General features: G+C 51.1%; 7 protein-coding genes across 7 annotated transcripts; 3 read left to right on the top strand and 4 right to left on the bottom strand.

Moving 5' to 3' along the window:
• Positions 1-311: 311 nt before the first annotated feature.
• PMZ80_010674 (uncharacterized protein) lies at positions 312-743 on the bottom strand (the record flags this gene model as incomplete). Its single annotated transcript, XM_064879062.1, has 1 exon — positions 312-743. One exon carries the CDS (start codon positions 741-743, stop codon positions 312-314), a length of 432 nt encoding a protein of 143 aa, XP_064725223.1.
• A 1,309-nt stretch (positions 744-2,052) lies between these two features.
• On the bottom strand, positions 2,053-3,177 carry URH1 (Uridine nucleosidase 1; the record flags this gene model as incomplete). Its single annotated transcript, XM_064879061.1, has 2 exons — positions 2,053-3,086; positions 3,135-3,177. 2 exons carry the CDS (start codon positions 3,175-3,177, stop codon positions 2,053-2,055), a joined length of 1,077 nt encoding a protein of 358 aa, XP_064725222.1.
• A 516-nt stretch (positions 3,178-3,693) lies between these two features.
• Positions 3,694-5,081, top strand: PMZ80_010672 (uncharacterized protein; the record flags this gene model as incomplete). Its single annotated transcript, XM_064879060.1, has 2 exons — positions 3,694-4,207; positions 4,255-5,081. 2 exons carry the CDS (start codon positions 3,694-3,696, stop codon positions 5,079-5,081), a joined length of 1,341 nt encoding a protein of 446 aa, XP_064725221.1.
• A 1,629-nt stretch (positions 5,082-6,710) lies between these two features.
• Positions 6,711-7,170, top strand: PMZ80_010671 (uncharacterized protein; the record flags this gene model as incomplete). Its single annotated transcript, XM_064879059.1, has 2 exons — positions 6,711-6,716; positions 6,739-7,170. The coding sequence occupies 2 exons, from the start codon at positions 6,711-6,713 to the stop codon at positions 7,168-7,170; spliced, it is 438 nt and encodes a 145-aa protein (XP_064725220.1).
• Positions 7,171-9,309: 2,139 nt separating this feature from the next.
• Positions 9,310-10,950, bottom strand: PMZ80_010670 (uncharacterized protein; the record flags this gene model as incomplete). Its single annotated transcript, XM_064879058.1, has 2 exons — positions 9,310-10,417; positions 10,463-10,950. 2 exons carry the CDS (start codon positions 10,948-10,950, stop codon positions 9,310-9,312), a joined length of 1,596 nt encoding a protein of 531 aa, XP_064725219.1.
• Positions 10,951-13,328: 2,378 nt separating this feature from the next.
• Positions 13,329-14,542, bottom strand: RBG1 (GTP-binding protein rbg1; the record flags this gene model as incomplete). Its single annotated transcript, XM_064879057.1, has 3 exons — positions 13,329-13,348; positions 13,409-13,529; positions 13,580-14,542. The coding sequence occupies 3 exons, from the start codon at positions 14,540-14,542 to the stop codon at positions 13,329-13,331; spliced, it is 1,104 nt and encodes a 367-aa protein (XP_064725218.1).
• A 791-nt stretch (positions 14,543-15,333) lies between these two features.
• PMZ80_010668 (uncharacterized protein) lies at positions 15,334-16,026 on the top strand (the record flags this gene model as incomplete). The annotated part of the gene is made up of 2 exons (XM_064879056.1): positions 15,334-15,561; positions 15,610-16,026. The coding sequence occupies 2 exons, from the start codon at positions 15,334-15,336 to the stop codon at positions 16,024-16,026; spliced, it is 645 nt and encodes a 214-aa protein (XP_064725217.1).
• Positions 16,027-16,106: the final 80 nt, after the last annotated feature.

The following is a 16,106-nucleotide window of genomic DNA, read 5'->3' as shown; positions in this document are numbered from 1 at the left end:
AGCGATACGAGTTATGACAGCTATGCAAGCAGGCATATACCCCATTCAGCTTTTCATTTTGTCGTTCAGATTTTGTATGTTATTCATTGTATTGAGTTGGAAGCAGAGATTGGTGAAGCAGCGATTTTGAGGAGAGCCATAGGTGTATCGAACAAGCTTGTACTACTCTGTGTTTCTGATGTGTTACTGAGGCACTTCGTGGCGATTGATAAATTACTTGTACTGCTATATTACCTAGGTAGTGGCTTCTTCACTCGATACAGCTGCGGCTCCTCCACCGCTACACATTTCTTACATTTTCGACACCCTGCCTATCCCTTTGTCGAGCTACGACCTGCAGAGCTACTACTACTACCTTTCATGCCATCCCTCGCATTCGCCAGCGCGACCTTCCTCCTCTCCTCCTGTTCAGCCCTTTGCGCTCTAACGATGGCACTTTCCCTCTTCAACTCCTCCGTTTGGCGCATGTGCTCCTGCCACTCAGGCGTATCGAGATGTCCGGACGCTGCATTCATCTCCTCGAGCGTGGGTTGTCTTGGTGGTGGATGGAATTCGACTTTCTTGCCAGGGGGAGGCATGAAACCTGATTTTTCGTTGGTGGCGTAGGAGCCTTTGCGGTTGGCGTTGTACCAATGTCGGGCCCGTTCTGGAGAGGGAGGGTTTGGCATGCTAGCTGGGTGGTTTGTGTGGTTATTGGGGGTTGATTGGGGTGTGGAAGGTGTTCTTGTGCAGGGGGGGGGCATTGTTGTCATGCGGAATGGGTGCCATATATATTTACTTACATGTGGTTCGGTGTGGTGCAGTGTTCGATCGAGCAGCGGACGAAGGTATCAACGGATGTACTGTTGTTGGTGGACCGTAGTTGTGGGATGTGAACATACAACGCCAGAAAAGGGGGAAAGAAGACAGCTCAACCAGTTGAATCCATGTTTGTAGCATGGCAGCGACGTTCTCCCGGCGTTGTGAGAATGGAAACAAGATGTTCGGTATCGTATGGCTGGCAACGCGGAAAGACAACGAGGTGTGACTCCAAGTAAGCAGCCATGAACGAGAATGTATCTGTGACCGACACCCGAGGCACGAGTTGCTTGAGAACCTATAGCCATGTTGGAGCAAGCAGAGCCCTATCCGAGCACTTTCAAAGTGCTCACCTTGTCGTCTTCAAGGAGCTAGCGAACTCACAAAACCAGCCATAATCCAAACTGCATCAGCATCCGCCATCCTATCCTCAGCCCCTTCTGCTTCACCCACCACAAGCCGCCAGGCGGCGACACTCAGATGTGCCTGCTTTTCAGCAGCTGAACCCTGAACGCCGAATTCTAATAGCATCAGGTCCCAAGCGCCATTCACTTCGGATGACTTGCGATATCCTTCACCTGTGCCAGATTTCCTTCGCCCAACGCCCTGATCTCGTTCAAAACTTGTGCTTGGCGCTCTCCCTGCTTTACACCTAGATAATATCCAATGGCCGAGGGTATCAGTGTCACCGGAAATGGTTTGTTGTATTTTGATGTCAGGATCGTGTCTAGAGAGGGAGTCAATACATAAAATCTTGTCGAAGCTCCAGCTCAAGACCAGCTACGAGTTGGTGTAACCGGAGGGGAAAAAACGTACCAACGATCTTTGAGAACTTCGGCATTTTTATATTTCTCGTAAGCACAAGCAGCTCCTGCTCTAGAAACTCTCGGTAAATTCTCAGCTGGCTAACTTACCACGAGCCTAGAAGGCAGTGACCGTCGAAGTCCTCCTGTCAACCTGAACAGGAGGAAGCTCGTTGCTTACTCGTCGTATAATTGGGGTACGTACCTCAGTGTCATTATGTCCGGGTCACCGGAAATCCCCGCTCGGCTTAGTCCGGGCACCAGAGCATAAAGTTTTGGGCGTGGACCACCCTGAAATTCTTGCTCAATTTCGGAGTGATTCTGCTTGCGGACGGTAACGTGTTCTCTCTGCTATACCCTCAGCACAATCGGTGATGATGCAGAATGCTCAAAGTCAAAAATCTGAGCACTCTGAAGCAATGAAGAAGATGGGAACGCAATCCGTGCATGTTCATTTGGCGTAGCCTGTCTCATGGTCGGCTTTAGCCATGCAGTCTTCTATCAGATCCCAGAATTTCTGGACGTCGACTGATCGTGGTATAAACACACCTTCAGTGGCCGATGTGACCCTAGTACGTCCGTCTTGTTCACCTTCTGTAACTACATCAACATCCCATCGTTCGTGCTTAGCATCATTGAATAGTGATCGGAGATCGCCGTTGATGCTCGCTAACACCACAGCGACCGCTAATGGATCGTGCAAAGGTGGTCCGTCTTTGAGGCCAAACACTGCTTCGTATGTTTTGGCGAAGAACATCAGTAGCTCGTAGAACATGCGCCTTAGTCTTGCTGGTGGCTCCTGTTTGACTCTGGAGAAGAGCAGCATGTCACGGATTTCTGTGGTGGCACAGACTTGATGCGTTAGGTCGAGCGTTATCAGCGTGGTTTTCGAGGTGAGATCAGGGTTGGTGAATATTGACCGAGCTGAGTCGGGATCGCACCAGATGTTGAATTCCGCGAAAGGTGACATGTTGCCTATTCTGGCGTGCTTTTGCCCGGCCGAGTCGGTGTATTCAGGGCCCATGTAGACGTTCGTGAAGTCACCCCCTATAGCTCCGCCCATGATGCTGAGACCTTTGAGGTGCTTCGCGACTTCAGGAAAGACGGCGAACATAAGTGCTATATTCGTCAGGGTTCCAGTAGCGACCAGCCAGGCTGTTTGAGGAGGGCAAGACAAAAGAGCATCCCGCATGTCCTTGATTGCATTGCAGTGCTTGAGTGGCAGCCGGTCTGGCTGTGGCAGCAGATCGGTGCCGTCTAGGCCACTTTCACCGTGGATATCACGAGCATGTTTGGTGTCCCGACTGAAGGGTCTCCAGCTGCCTGGGTGGACAGGTATATTTTCCTTGCCGATGGCTTTCAGTACGCTTAACGCATTGCTGGTGGTTTTGCTCAGTGGAGCGTTGCCGTATACCGTGCTCACACCGATTAGCTGCAGATCTTCATGGTATACCGCAAGCAGAATGGCAAAAGCATCATCGTGGCCTGTATGTCGACGTCAGAAGTAGCGATACAATATTTCGAGCGCCGTACCTGGATCACAATCGAGCCATACAGGCACTCGTGTGTTAGCCATATTCTTGAGTCAGCGAAGTTCACTGTCACAGATTGTGAGCTAGAAGATATACGGCAACTGGGCATGAATGCTGCCGCCGGTCAAGACCGCAAGGGCCTGTCCACGCTCAGGTGGGTCATTGCTCGAACGGGTACCTGAGAATACGAACGTGGACCACGCAAATAGTGTTCGACATAGTTTAGACTCATCTTATTCCCACAAGGCTGTGAGTCTAGCACATTTTGATGCAGGAGGCCTGGGATTCGTGATGGAATCAATGCTTTTTCTGACTAGGACCTTGTAAGCTGACTAAGACCACTGGTACGAGGCTACGGCGGACTTCACAGCCTCGTCCGCAACTTCCATCTCATGTCTGTGCACCCGCTGCACGTGGCTCGGCCAATCATCGATGACCACGCGTTCGACGACAGCAGCTTGACCAAAATTGCTTTGTAGAGCAACTGCCCCTGCATTGCCAGCTGGCAGTCGATGCACAGCCTATCGTCATGACCGCCGAGTCTCTGCCTCCTATGTACAATGTCCTCGGGCATTCCCATCCAGCCTCCTGGTCAACCCCAATCCAAAGCAGCGCCCATAGCACAGTTGACTGTTCCGGCGGCAGCACAAAGCGATGATGAGGTGCCTGCGAAGCCTGTCGAGCCACCGCGGCCCAGGTCAGTCAGGCCAGTAAAGGAACCGAACTCGACCGACGCTTCCCTCTTACCGTCCACCCTGTCTCTGATTCAGAGAGTACTCACCCCCGACAGGAATGCCGTAACGCACACAGACCCGAGCGCAATCGAAGACATTTTACCTCCTTTGACGAGCTCAAACGACGTCGACATAGAGTTGTATGCTATCCTAGCTATCATCGTCAAGGACTTTGTCAATACGTGGTACAGCAAGATAACACCCGACCATGGCTTTGTGGAGGAAATAGTCCAGATAGTCGCTCACTGCAGTAGGGCTCTTGAGCAAAGGCTACGCAAAGTCGATACTGCAGCATTGTTACTTGATGAGGTGCCATTGCTGGTACAAGCACACGTTGAGGGTAAGGAAGGGGACGGATTGGGGTTGCCTAAGCTGACAGTCGCGCAGCCTACCGCACGGCGAAGTCTATCTCCGTCACTTCGCCTTATCACCCTACGATACGCCGCATCTACCACGAGCTGAGTCCGCATCCAGCACTAAGTCCGCTGCCCTCCGACTATGATCCTCCAACCTTCATACAGCAAGAACAGAACGAGAGAACATATCGCCAACTTCTCATCCAGGGTTCCCTTGCTATCCTTCTGCCAACCGAGGATTTGCAAAATGGCCCTCTCCGCGTCCTGGTTGGGGACATCATCGCCGACCTTATCGTTGGTCAAGCACTAGCCGAAAAGGTCTGCGAAGGCTGGTTTCTGCATGATGCCATATTCAAGGTCGCAACAATTCTGGACGACAAGCTTCGCCCCAAGGCCACGGGCAGCGAGCTACGTGACGATGCGAAGAACCGTCTCGAGAAATTCGGCCTATTGGCTTCTGAATCAGAAGCTCAGCGTTATCATTCGTCGACCAACGGCCAATCACAAATTGCCGCATTCTTTTGGAGATTTATGCAATATGGATACTTGATGTATCTATTCTTGCGATATCTACTTGGAGAGATTCAGACTGTCCGTCGAAAGCCAAGACGTCATCAGGTCGCTCGAGTCTCGACCTCGTCTCCAGTCTTGTCTGAGGACGACAAGCTGCGGACCCCAACTCAAGGGGATAGCCCACCTCGACCTGTTCTAGCATTTGGCGTCTACACTATGTTATCCACACTTCTGAGATTGGCCGACCGCATGCCGTGGGTTGCAAGCATGCTCGCCTTCCTGCAGCATGTTTTGTTGGTAGGACTTGGTCGAGTAGGAGAGCTGAATTCGATTCTTGACAGGTAAGTTGTTATATCCCATTTCGCTTGGTCCGCCCCTGCACCCCTCTCACTTCTGAGGCTTCGACTGTCGTGGCAGCATAACCCAGTATCCTGGATACTCCTGCCATCTGTTGTCCATCACGGTGCATGAAGGTCAAGTCATATGACATGTTGCAAGGACCCGCAGCCAATGCTTTCAATGGTTCATCCCTCGAAGCATGTGCTTCTGCTACAAGATGGCCCACTTGACCATTCTGAGTGTGTGTGGATCATTGTGTTGACACCCACCGTTCTGATTCTGCAAAACAACGGTACCGATACACGTTATTACGATACGGTAAAGACCGCTCTGTTTCTCACAAAGTCATCCATCATTGGCCAGCCTTGTCGCTAGCCAAACTCTATTTGGCCAGCTAGACAGCCCATATTCTTGCAGCTTTCTGGACCTCGGCGTCGATGCTTTATTCTTTCGAGATGTCAACTGAGCCTATTGCTTCTTCACCAGTCCGCCAGGCGAGGCTTGATCAAAACAACACAAAAACTGCTTCATCACATACTCCGGCTTAGCAGGTCTTCGTTGCCCGATGTGCTCTACGAAGAAGGACCGCAATCGGCACTGGCCATTGGCGAGCATGTCGCAATCCTGGGCCGGCCCCGCCCTCGATTCCTTCCGTCCCTCACTGTTGCTACCGATACTCCTCACATACTGCAATTCGCCAAATACCACCTGGACCCACAGAAGGATCATCCATATCATTGTCCATCGTATCTCAAAACCCCAAGGCGCTCCACAGGTCTAGCGAAATGTTTCATGGCGGCGCACTGCTATTGCTCTTCCATATACTCATCGGCAGCCAATCAGAAAATGCGCGTCGCTGGCTTTCCTTGATTATTGTCATTGTCGACCTTCCATTGGATGCTATCTGGCAATTTCATCTGAACGCGGGATCGGCGAAAGCCTGATGCGGATGGCTGGCCCGTTAAAACGTGACTGCACAAACAGGTTCCTGCCACAACAAGTGCATGACCAAGGCATCTGCATGGTTCGCTACCAATATTATTGAGACACTTCTGACGTGAACTGAGTCAGAATGGCGATAATGTGTTCAACGCAAACTCAAGGACGCGACAAGTCTGGATCGAGCAGGCAAGTCTCGCTTGCAGTCGCCCGACTCGCCTAGAATCTCCAAAGTGGTGGCGCTTGGAGGCAGCTCGCTACTCGTCCCAGCAACAAAGTCCCTCCACATCTCCCTGGGCTTGCATCGTGGTGCGATTTTCCCTCAATCTCGTCCGTCGGTGCTCTTCTACGCTATACCGAAAACCGCTGGTGAGGAGACCGTTCTTCTCGACATACAGCAGGCGAACATCTCCTGTCGACCAAATCTAGAAGGACAACCACGGTGCAATTACCACTTCAAGGAGATGTTTTCACGTTTGATGCCCAAGGTGCTGCGCTGCACGTTTCGAATTAGTCGTCTTCTGTGGAACTACCATGCGATGCTGCTGGTCGTCAGGGCTTGCATGGAACGCTCAGTTCGCGAACCACTCACGTCGTCGTGGCGCAAGATACCACGCTTCGTCGTCACTGACCATGCATATGCAATTCTTCATCGCGCTGTTTTGCTCGTATAGATTCACGCTGACCAGAACAATCATGCAGGTTCCTATATCATGCTATTGAGACGCATATCCTTCCTCCGTCTCTGCTGCCCACGATACTCCGCAATTTACGGATATCCTTGTTCCCAAATAACAGTATGGGACCTCCTGCACCGCCTCCGCCTTCAGCTGAAGAAAGATGGGCAATTAAGCGCAGGGCGGCAGGGTCTATACGAGCACTCATCCCAGCATACGGAGCACACAAGTACTTTGCTACAGATGATGAACAAGCGATCATCAATGATGTCGTGGAGAACATACTTGAGCCCCTGGACGATGTATATCTGAACAAGCATCTGGTATATGCTATCGTAGAGTTGATTCTGGTGAGACTAATACCAGAGCTTGAAGAGCAGCCCATAAGCGACCTGCTTGCTGAGCGTGGCGTCGAGTGGGAGGACGTGAGCATGTCCGGCGACGGCGACAGCAGCGACAAGGGTGGTAAAGAAGGATAATCATATCTTTGAAAGCTATGCCTCAATCAACACGAACGAGCCTCGTCGTAGTTGCACAGAGCTCATTGGTCCATTCCTTCTTGCATGGCTGAGCCCTGTCGATGGCTGGTTCCCCGTGCAGTCAAGCTGTCGCCCACAGACGATCTTCGGCACATAGTTCCTCTATCAGTACAAAGTACGTGATAGTTGGGTACCGTCAGTCCGCCCCTGCATCTCTCGATAGCTACCGAGCGACATCTTGCATCAATTTTGCACTCAAGCTTGTAAGAGCAATATGTCATCGCTCCTACCATCCAGTAACCACTGGAAATCAAATTTCTTCGCTCATGCGTTGGGCTCCAATGCACTTGCCTACCTTCGACATCGGACCGTCCATTTGGCGGTTCCAATATGGTAGGTGACACAAAACCTGATTATGACATCGGTGTACCGTTCACATTGACACTGACAGTCTCGTGGCAACGGCAGCGGCAATGACAGAAAACGGTTCCGAAGGGATGAGCGAACGTCGCTTGGCCGACTTCATGATCTCATCTCCGATATCAGGCTGAGGCTGATGGCGTTGTATCACCATCGCTTATGTTCTGGTTTGCTCTCGCTTCTAAGACCTGTGTTCAATGTGCTAGATACAGTACTCTGCTGGTTACTGAGGGCCCACCACAAGGACTATTGATGTCCTTTGTGCCCGCTCATCGCAGCCTCCATTGTGGATCTTGTGGCCGAATGAGTAGCCAGGTGACTTCTTCACATAGGGGCGACTAATTTGTGGAAGTGAGCTGGTTGCGTCGACGATAAGGGCAGTTTCTGGTCGGGGATATGCGCGCCGAACGCTGAGTCTCGATGTAACTTCAAGCAATTTCAACATAGACTGAGCTTCCAGTCGAAGCAGAAGGGTTTTGGCTGAGTACCACTGCTCTTGCTCACTAGTACTTGGCGTCAAAGCGGCGGGCCGTTCTGTTCAGTTTTATGTCGAATCAAGGCCTGATGTCCACTTGTACTAGCAGGATTGTGGCCACTTACAGTTATAGACTTGTGCGTGTGCGCATCAATAGCGCTGTGTATGAAGGATTCTGCTATGAACCAGCCGCCAATCAATGATCGAGGCCCGATTCGGGCTATTCTAGGCTCATTGGCTAGTATTTGTTCCAAGTAAAGTAGTCATGTGCACGCCAGGTGTGGATATGACATTTGACTTTCCGCTCAGTTCTCGGACGACCTTGTGACCAAGTTTGGATCATGGTCTCCACTTGTAACTTGTGATCGGGAAGGGCCAGCGGGCGGGAAGGGGCGAAGAGACAAAGAGAGTTCGAGGCGAGGAAGGCACGGCTCGTTGCCTTTCCAAACTCTGCTGACTTGACATCAGAGTCAAAGAAAGAACCATATGGATGTAGAATCGAAGCTTTTATCGATTGCCGTCAGAACGTAAGACGTCTCGTCAAAGCAGCTTAACGCGTATCAAATACTGTCTGACATTCCTAACCAACGAAACTCGTTTCGTACTGACATAAATGATCCGTTCTGTCGAGTCCCTCTCTCGGGCACTGATAAGCCCGTTCGACTATGTAGATAAATGAATAAGTAGCCACTGGAGCCGGGTATGTGTATATCATGTTTCCCTCCTGCCACAAATAGTGCAAGAAGCTGTTCCGTGGAGAACGCTCCTTGCCTGCACACGGTGAAATCTTATGCCCCTAGCTCAGATTCAGGCCTCGTAGAAGAAGTAGAAGTTGCAACGCTGAAATGAAATGAGTACATACACGACAGTGGGAGAAGGAGCTCGCGCTCGTTTTCATGCAATGCAGGTCGTGGTCTCGTCATCCAACCGTTCATCCGTCTCTCGTTACGCGCTCTGCGTACTGATATGCCCTTGGGAATTGAGTGTCGTCCTTGGGAAATGAGTGTCTCCCTTTCTTCAATGTCAAAGGAGAGACATGAAACCAATGCTCGCATGCAAAAGTAAAAGCAAAGAATTTGTCCCTTAGGCGGCTCCCAGGACGAAGGAGTGGTGGTTGAGGCCTGCGTCCCGGGAGCGGGAACGGCAGACATTGCCGGTTGGAACGTATATGTGTATAGAAGGCGCCGAAATGGCAATGGAGCGCGTTTGCTTAAGAACAACCGCAAACAGATGGAGACTTTCTGTCACATTGACATCTCGATCACAGTTCTTTTTTTCGAGAGCCTCGGGCTGTCGATCGCATGCATGCCGCCAGGCAAGAAAGGCGTTCCTGTTGGGCTTCTCGTCCTCAACAATTTAAGCTTCTCCATTAGCTTTCCGATCATGACATAGTCGTCTGGCTCTGCAACGTCTGGCCGCTGCTCTAGAAGCCGCTTTATCTTGTCTAGTGCCATTAGTGTCTCGTCTTGATGAGAAGGAGAACTGGGTATGCTGAGTGGCGACATGTCCGCTGATCTTGGAAGTGGTGGAGGCTGCATAGTAGAGTATCTCACAACTTCAGCCTCATGAATGTCTGGGACTGATTTGTGCCGTTTCATCGTCTGCCTCGGGTCTATCGAACCTTGCTTGTGCTCGCTGATCGTTGTCAAAGAGCGAACAGGCAAGGGTGGTATGCTCGTTGCAGAAGATGTAGGTCGAGAGTTCGTGCCGGCAGCTAGGTAAGGCAGTGTCATACTGCGTTGCCGGGGGAAGTTCGCTTCCGTTGGTGTTTCTTCCTTGAAATGCGAAGAAACGTAGTCTCTGTTCATCTCTGGAGAAATTGGGCTCATCATGAGCTCGGCGCCAGTGTGTGCATCAGGCGAGAAGCCATGAGGCAGGGATGGCGAGTGTTCGTACTCGACAGCATCGAAGTCGAAAACGTCCTCGGCTCTGGTAAATCTGCGGCTTTGGCCAGAATCTTCAATTGCCGACATAGGAGGAGAAACCAATCCATTGGAGGATATGGGCGAATTGTTCATTGTTTCTGAATGCGAGGTACTTGTTTCTGCAGTGTCTTCACGGCTTCCAGATCTGGAGTTGCCAGACAAGTACTTTCGTTGGAACTGTTCCAGCCATTCGGTGCTTGTGAAAGTCTGCTGGTCGTTCCTGCCAGATGTGAACATCACAACTTGCTTCCGAAGTTCATCGGTGGTGGTAGGCTGGCCCTTCTTCTGCTGATTACGAGCCCAATTGGCAAGAGTCTTTTCGACGTCAGGCAACTTGACCTTCATCTTCTTGCCTGGACTAGTCACGTCTTCCTTGACCTGTGGCTTCATGTACTTGTCCTTTTGACGTAGTATCTTGGAAACAGTGCTACTTTGTGTCAGCTGAGCTCCTCATATTCTGCACTATATATACCTTCGCTCTACATTAAACTTTGCACCGATTTGAGTCTGCTTCATCGTTGGGTTGTTCTCTGCTTCCAAACACATCTGCCTTCTCTCCTCGTCGGTTAGCTTGCGTCGAGAACTGTTGGTCTTTGCACTTGTTGGTGTCACGTCGGATCCAACGCTCGTAGCTGACAGAGGCGTCTGGACTGACACAGCTGGTAGAATAGGCTGTTGATAATTGCTCGCAGTAGCCAACATGCTTGGCCATATGTGCTGCTGTGGCATCACCAGGGGCGGTGGCATCTGATTGTGATGTGGTGTCGCATATGGTGGAGGCCTGGACATTGGATAGCTTGGCTCCATGGGCACAGGTGCTGACGAGGTGTAGTCGTAGCCCTGATAGTCATTGTGTCCTTGGTTGCCATGTTGCTGCCCAGATGGTGCGTATGCACCGAGTCCTATCCATGAATCGTTGCTATAGCTCGAGCCATGAGATTCGTGGTGACCCGGTGGCATGGCTATCAAGAGCTGCATTGATCACGACAGCTGTTGTGCCTCGTGATCGACGCTAGTTCTTGACGGCCGTTGTGTAAACCAAGATACGGCAGTGTCAGCTGCACGTACCCGGTAGGCCCAAACCACTTCCACGACGGACAGATTGGTGTCTCTTCCAAGCTGTGTTGTACGATGGGGATGTTCATGCGCCGACAGGTTTTGTGTCAGCGACACAATGAGCTCAAGTCAACAAGAAGGTGGGAGGACGAAGCGATGGACGGTGTGCATATGAGTTTGATAGCTTGTGGACTGGAACGCTTGAGCTGCATGCACAACCTGCAGGAAATTCGGCTTAGGTCGCAGATAAAAGGTGGGACAGTATTGCAGTGCGTGATGCACGATGGTAATATGACCGTGGTGGGCGGTATCTTTGACTTTTGAGGCGCTAAGCTCGAGCAGCGAGGGACGGGTCGTGGGTGCTGGGTTCGATAAGTGCGGTTAGGCACCGTCTAGGGGCCTGGTCGTTTGTGTCTTAGCTTGCAGAGAGGCCCACTGCCCTAAAAGTCCAGTCCCAAGCCACGGAGCTAGCACTAAAGGAGCTCGATTCCAGGGACGATGCACGTTGCTGTCGGAGATGATATCGAAGATCTGAGGCATCAAGGTGGAAGACTTCGAGTATAAGATCACAGCTGTAGGAACCCGAAGTAGACTGGGCTGCTCAGGAGAATTAACGGAGATAAACCCAACACGTTTCTGTCCTCGAAGTGGGAACTAATATTCCGAGAGCTGCTTTCCCACGTGAAGAAATTCGGCTATTTGAAGTCGAAAGTCACTGAAAAATCTCTGCGGCATCAAATGAAACGTCTGCATCAAGGATATTTCGGACTTCTGAACGTTGACTCGTGGGACGCAACATCAATGGTGAGAGTCGCCATTGTAAGCCATCGATGTCGCAGCCACCTGATTCACCCCAGGATTCCACTGGTTTGTTCATACAGTAAGATTGGCGCTCAAGTTAACGATAGTTAGAGAGGCTAAATCCTAAACCATCGATCGGCATGGAGCAAGCTCCGATGACGATATCCGGCCGCAGGTACGAGCCGACCGCTGGTGTATGTTACGGTAATGCTGGCTCTTCGTAACGATACATTTCATGACAGAGACCAGACCGCGTGAGCTGGTGTATTTGGATAGTGCGAAGGTCATGATGGCTGTAGCAGAAACCCAGCGAATGCGCACCATGGGCGAAAGATGCTGTGTAACATGAAGAGGCCTTGCGACAAGAAAATGTGGCTCTATCGCGTTGACCAACAGGGGAGGTTAGAGAAGCCTTTGGGACATGGTTGGCTCCTACGGGCGGCAAGATAGGGCTGTTGAGTGGAGTGGAACTCCAAAAACAACAGGCATACGTTGGAGAGTCTCTGGTGAGCAGTAATAATGATAGCGAAACTGCACTGTTCGATGCTTTGTCAGCAGTGGTTAGCTGTTTCGAGTGGCTATGGCCTTGCACTGGCGAATCTCGACGAGTAGCAACGACGACCTCGAAGGCTGTAAGCTTTTAATGATCTTTGCCGTCGGAAGTCGCCAGAGACACATCATTTAATTGCGCCAGGCTTCAACGAGGCTTGAGCTTACGGCACCAAGCAAGTCGCTTGCGGACGAACTGCGGGTTTTCGCCAAACTCGATCTTCAGCGCGGAGACCGTCGAAGGCGCTACAGTACGAGCGCGTTCCTCCGCGTTCCTCCGTCGCTCCTGGGCTAGCTCGAGCATTATTTGTGTTTAGAGAATGCCGGAGGTCAGATTGAAGCTAGGTCGGTTGTGCCGCAGTGATTTCCTAACTCCAGGTAACGGATAAGAAGAAAAGTCCGTTTCTGAGCAAGAAATGGATGGTCAAACTCGATACTCGACCAATCATTCGGAGATTAAATTGGTTTTATGCAAGTACCTCGTGGACTCCGTTCCCAAGGCCTTCAAACGTGAGCCAAAAGCCACGCTGTTGAGGCGAAAACTTTGTCGAAAATAATGCTTGCAACCACGTTTGCCGCAAGGTATTTTCTGACTTTTTGCTTGCTCCCAGCATTTCTGCCATAGAAATGTCAATGAGGCTACAAGCGACGCCCAACGGCTGCATGCTCATAGGTGATGTATCGCTGGCGGCCTCCATGTTCCTACATTTCGGAAGTGTCGCGTCGAACAACGGCTTGCATTCTCGCAAATTGGCGTTCGCTGCAGATCTTTTGAGGAGTCGCATGGATCCTTAGTAGCTCGGGCGGATGCACGCTACCCTCAAAGCGAAGGCACCAAGCCTCATCGAGGCACATAGGCATGAGTGGCCGAGACTCTCCGGGCTGCCCCATGCCTGATAAGTTATCAGATGTGGGAGGTTAGGCCTGACTGGTCACTTTTTGATTATGGTGACTGCAGAACATCGTGGTCAGCAATCGACTTTGAGCAACGCACGAAAGCAGAGCAACTTACTGATATCCTCGTCCTCCAGCTGGTGGCTCAGACCGCAGAGCTGACCCTGATGCTTCACCGATCGTCCCCAGACAGCGGCGTGCTTGAATTGTTCGAGGATGCTTTTATGGATACTGTTGCACTTGGCAGGGTTAGTTACATGCTGAACGAAAGGGGAGTTCATAACCTTACAAAGTCTTCGACCGTGTCGCGACCCCTCTTCAGCACGACAGGCGCATCATAATCAGGTTGCCTGCCCTTGGGCTTCGTGTAGACCCTCTTCAGCTGCAACTTCTCCCACATCTGTTCCAGAAGCTCATCAATATTCCAGCCATGCTCTGAACTAATCGGGCAGGCATTCGGGATTCGATGAAGCAGGTCTAACTCCTCTATCGAGATAGCATCAATCTTGTTTAGTGCATAGATGACGGGGATGTAGCTCCTGCTTTTTGCTTCTATAACATCGATCAGGTCGTCAATCGTGGCATCGCACCGGATGGCGATATCAGCTGACAGGATGCGGTACTCGTGCATGACTGCCTTTATCTCGTCGTGGTCAATATGTGTCAAGGGAACAGTGCTCGTAATATTCAGGCCTCCCTTGTCTTTCTTGTTAACTTTGATGTTCGGAGGCTGCTTGTTAATGCGGATGCCGAAGCCTTCAAGTTCATTCTCAATGACCCGTTTATCTGTCAAGGGCTTGTTCACGTCCAAGACGATGAATATCAACTGACAACTTTTTGCCACCGCAATGACTTGTCGACCTCGACCCTTGCCATCCTTCGCACCCTGAATAATACCCGGTAAATCCAGCATTTGGATAGCCGCGCCCCTGTAAGTAATTTGACCTGGAATTGTTGTGAGCGTCGTGAATTCATAGCTGGCAGCTTCACTATGAACGCCCGTAAGCTTGGTCAGCAGTGTACTCTTGCCGACCGAAGGGAAGCCAATGAATCCAACAGAGGCGGCACCTGTACGGGCCACATCGAAACCCGCACCACCACCACCACCACTGGACGTTGGTGTCAGAAGCTCCCTTTTCAGCTTCGCCAACTTGGCTTTCAGTTGCCCAAGGTGGAAACTCGTGGCTTTATTCTTCTGAGTCTTGGCCATTTCGGCCTCGATGTCCTTGATCTTATCCACAGTGGTCGCCATGATGAAAGTCTTTCAAAGAGAGGAAATACTCGGATGAAAGAGCGCCTAGGGCCGTGGCTCGAAGTTCTGACACTTGGTCCTTATACGTTTGAGTTGACGTTCAAGTGGTGAGGACTCGCAGAAATGGCTGTGGCGCGCACTACCAAAAATCATGTTGATGCAAGAAAGTGACATGATGGTTACAGCCTGACGACCCCAATTACGTGAAACACAAGGCTGCGGTCATCCCACCGCCACCGTAGGTTCAGCCAGGCCATTCTTTCTGCCTAAATCCGTCCATAAGCCCGTTGCTTGATCTAGCCCGATTTCGCGTTAGCGCAAATGGCGTGCTCTGGCTGCCATAAAGGAGAAAAGGCCTGTTCTTCCTAAACCTCGTCTCTGTCTGTTCCGTACATGATGTTGCTGCTGGAGTAGTTCTGATAAGATGGAGCTCGAAAAACGCAAAAATTTGAACGCAGACCGCGGTGATGTGAGTCTCAAGCCACTCAAGAGACCCTCTCGTGTCTGAAAAGACTACAAACCGAGGGGTGACGCGACAACAGTAAGTTTTGACTTCAAGGTGTTTCCCAGGAGGTAGGTTCAACACCATCAGCCTACCTCGTTGATGGTTCCTCGAAAGACGGAGACAGGTTTGCACTCGTATGCGCCGTGCCATTCGCGCCGGCACGGAAACTTTGCGCGCCGCCTGGACAAAGGTTCGGAGACTAAATCCAGCATTGATATCATGCTCCCGCTTCTCTGCTTTTCTGCATCACGCATCCGGCATCAACTTTGCACTCAGCACACTCAGAATGGACGGCTTTACAGATCTTATTGGGGCAATCGGCGCTGCATTGGGCCCTACTTCGGGGCTGGATTCCGATGAGGTGAACCACAACGAGCTGATCGCCCTCATGGAGCAATACCAGTCAGATGAGGCGGACTGGTCGTCATATGCCCTTGGTGACACCAGTCGAAACTACACACGTAATCTTGTGGACAATACTAACGGCAAATCCAACATTTTGGTCGTGGTCTGGGTATGAGCTGTCTGCGCTGGGAAGCATCGAGATACTAACGAAACGCAGAACGCCGGCAAAGGAAGCCCGATACACGACCACGCAAACGCCCATTGCATCATGAAAGTCCTGAAGGGCGACCTACAGGAAACACTCTACTCAGAACCTGAACAGGCAGGCCAGGCTCCACAGCGGCTGAAAGTGACGACGTATGGTGAGAATCAAGTCACATATATTAGCGACAAGATTGGGCTCCACAAAATTGAGAACGCATCCGACACAGAGCTAGCTATCAGTTTGCACCTATACACGCCACCTCATGCACACAATTATGGCTTCAACCTCTTCGATGAGAAGACGGGAAAGAAGCTGCATATCAAGAGCGCACCGTTATACTCTGAGCACGGACAAGTATGCCACAGTGGCTCAACTGCAACCTCCGGTCATGAAAGGGCGAAGGAGAATCATCGACGGAGTATGCTCTAGGAGGATAGAGGGATTGTCAGATCAGGTCATGCAGAATATAAAAGAATGACTTATAAATCACACAGCGAGGATTAGTGCAG

This window comes from Knufia obscura (genome assembly GCF_036327395.1).
Source record: "Knufia obscura strain CCFEE 5817 isolate CBS 148926 chromosome Unknown scaffold_19, whole genome shotgun sequence".
Lineage (NCBI taxonomy): Eukaryota > Fungi > Ascomycota > Eurotiomycetes > Chaetothyriales > Trichomeriaceae > Knufia > Knufia obscura.
Note: the sequence above shows the minus strand (reverse complement) of the source record. Positions and strands in the feature narration are given on the sequence as shown.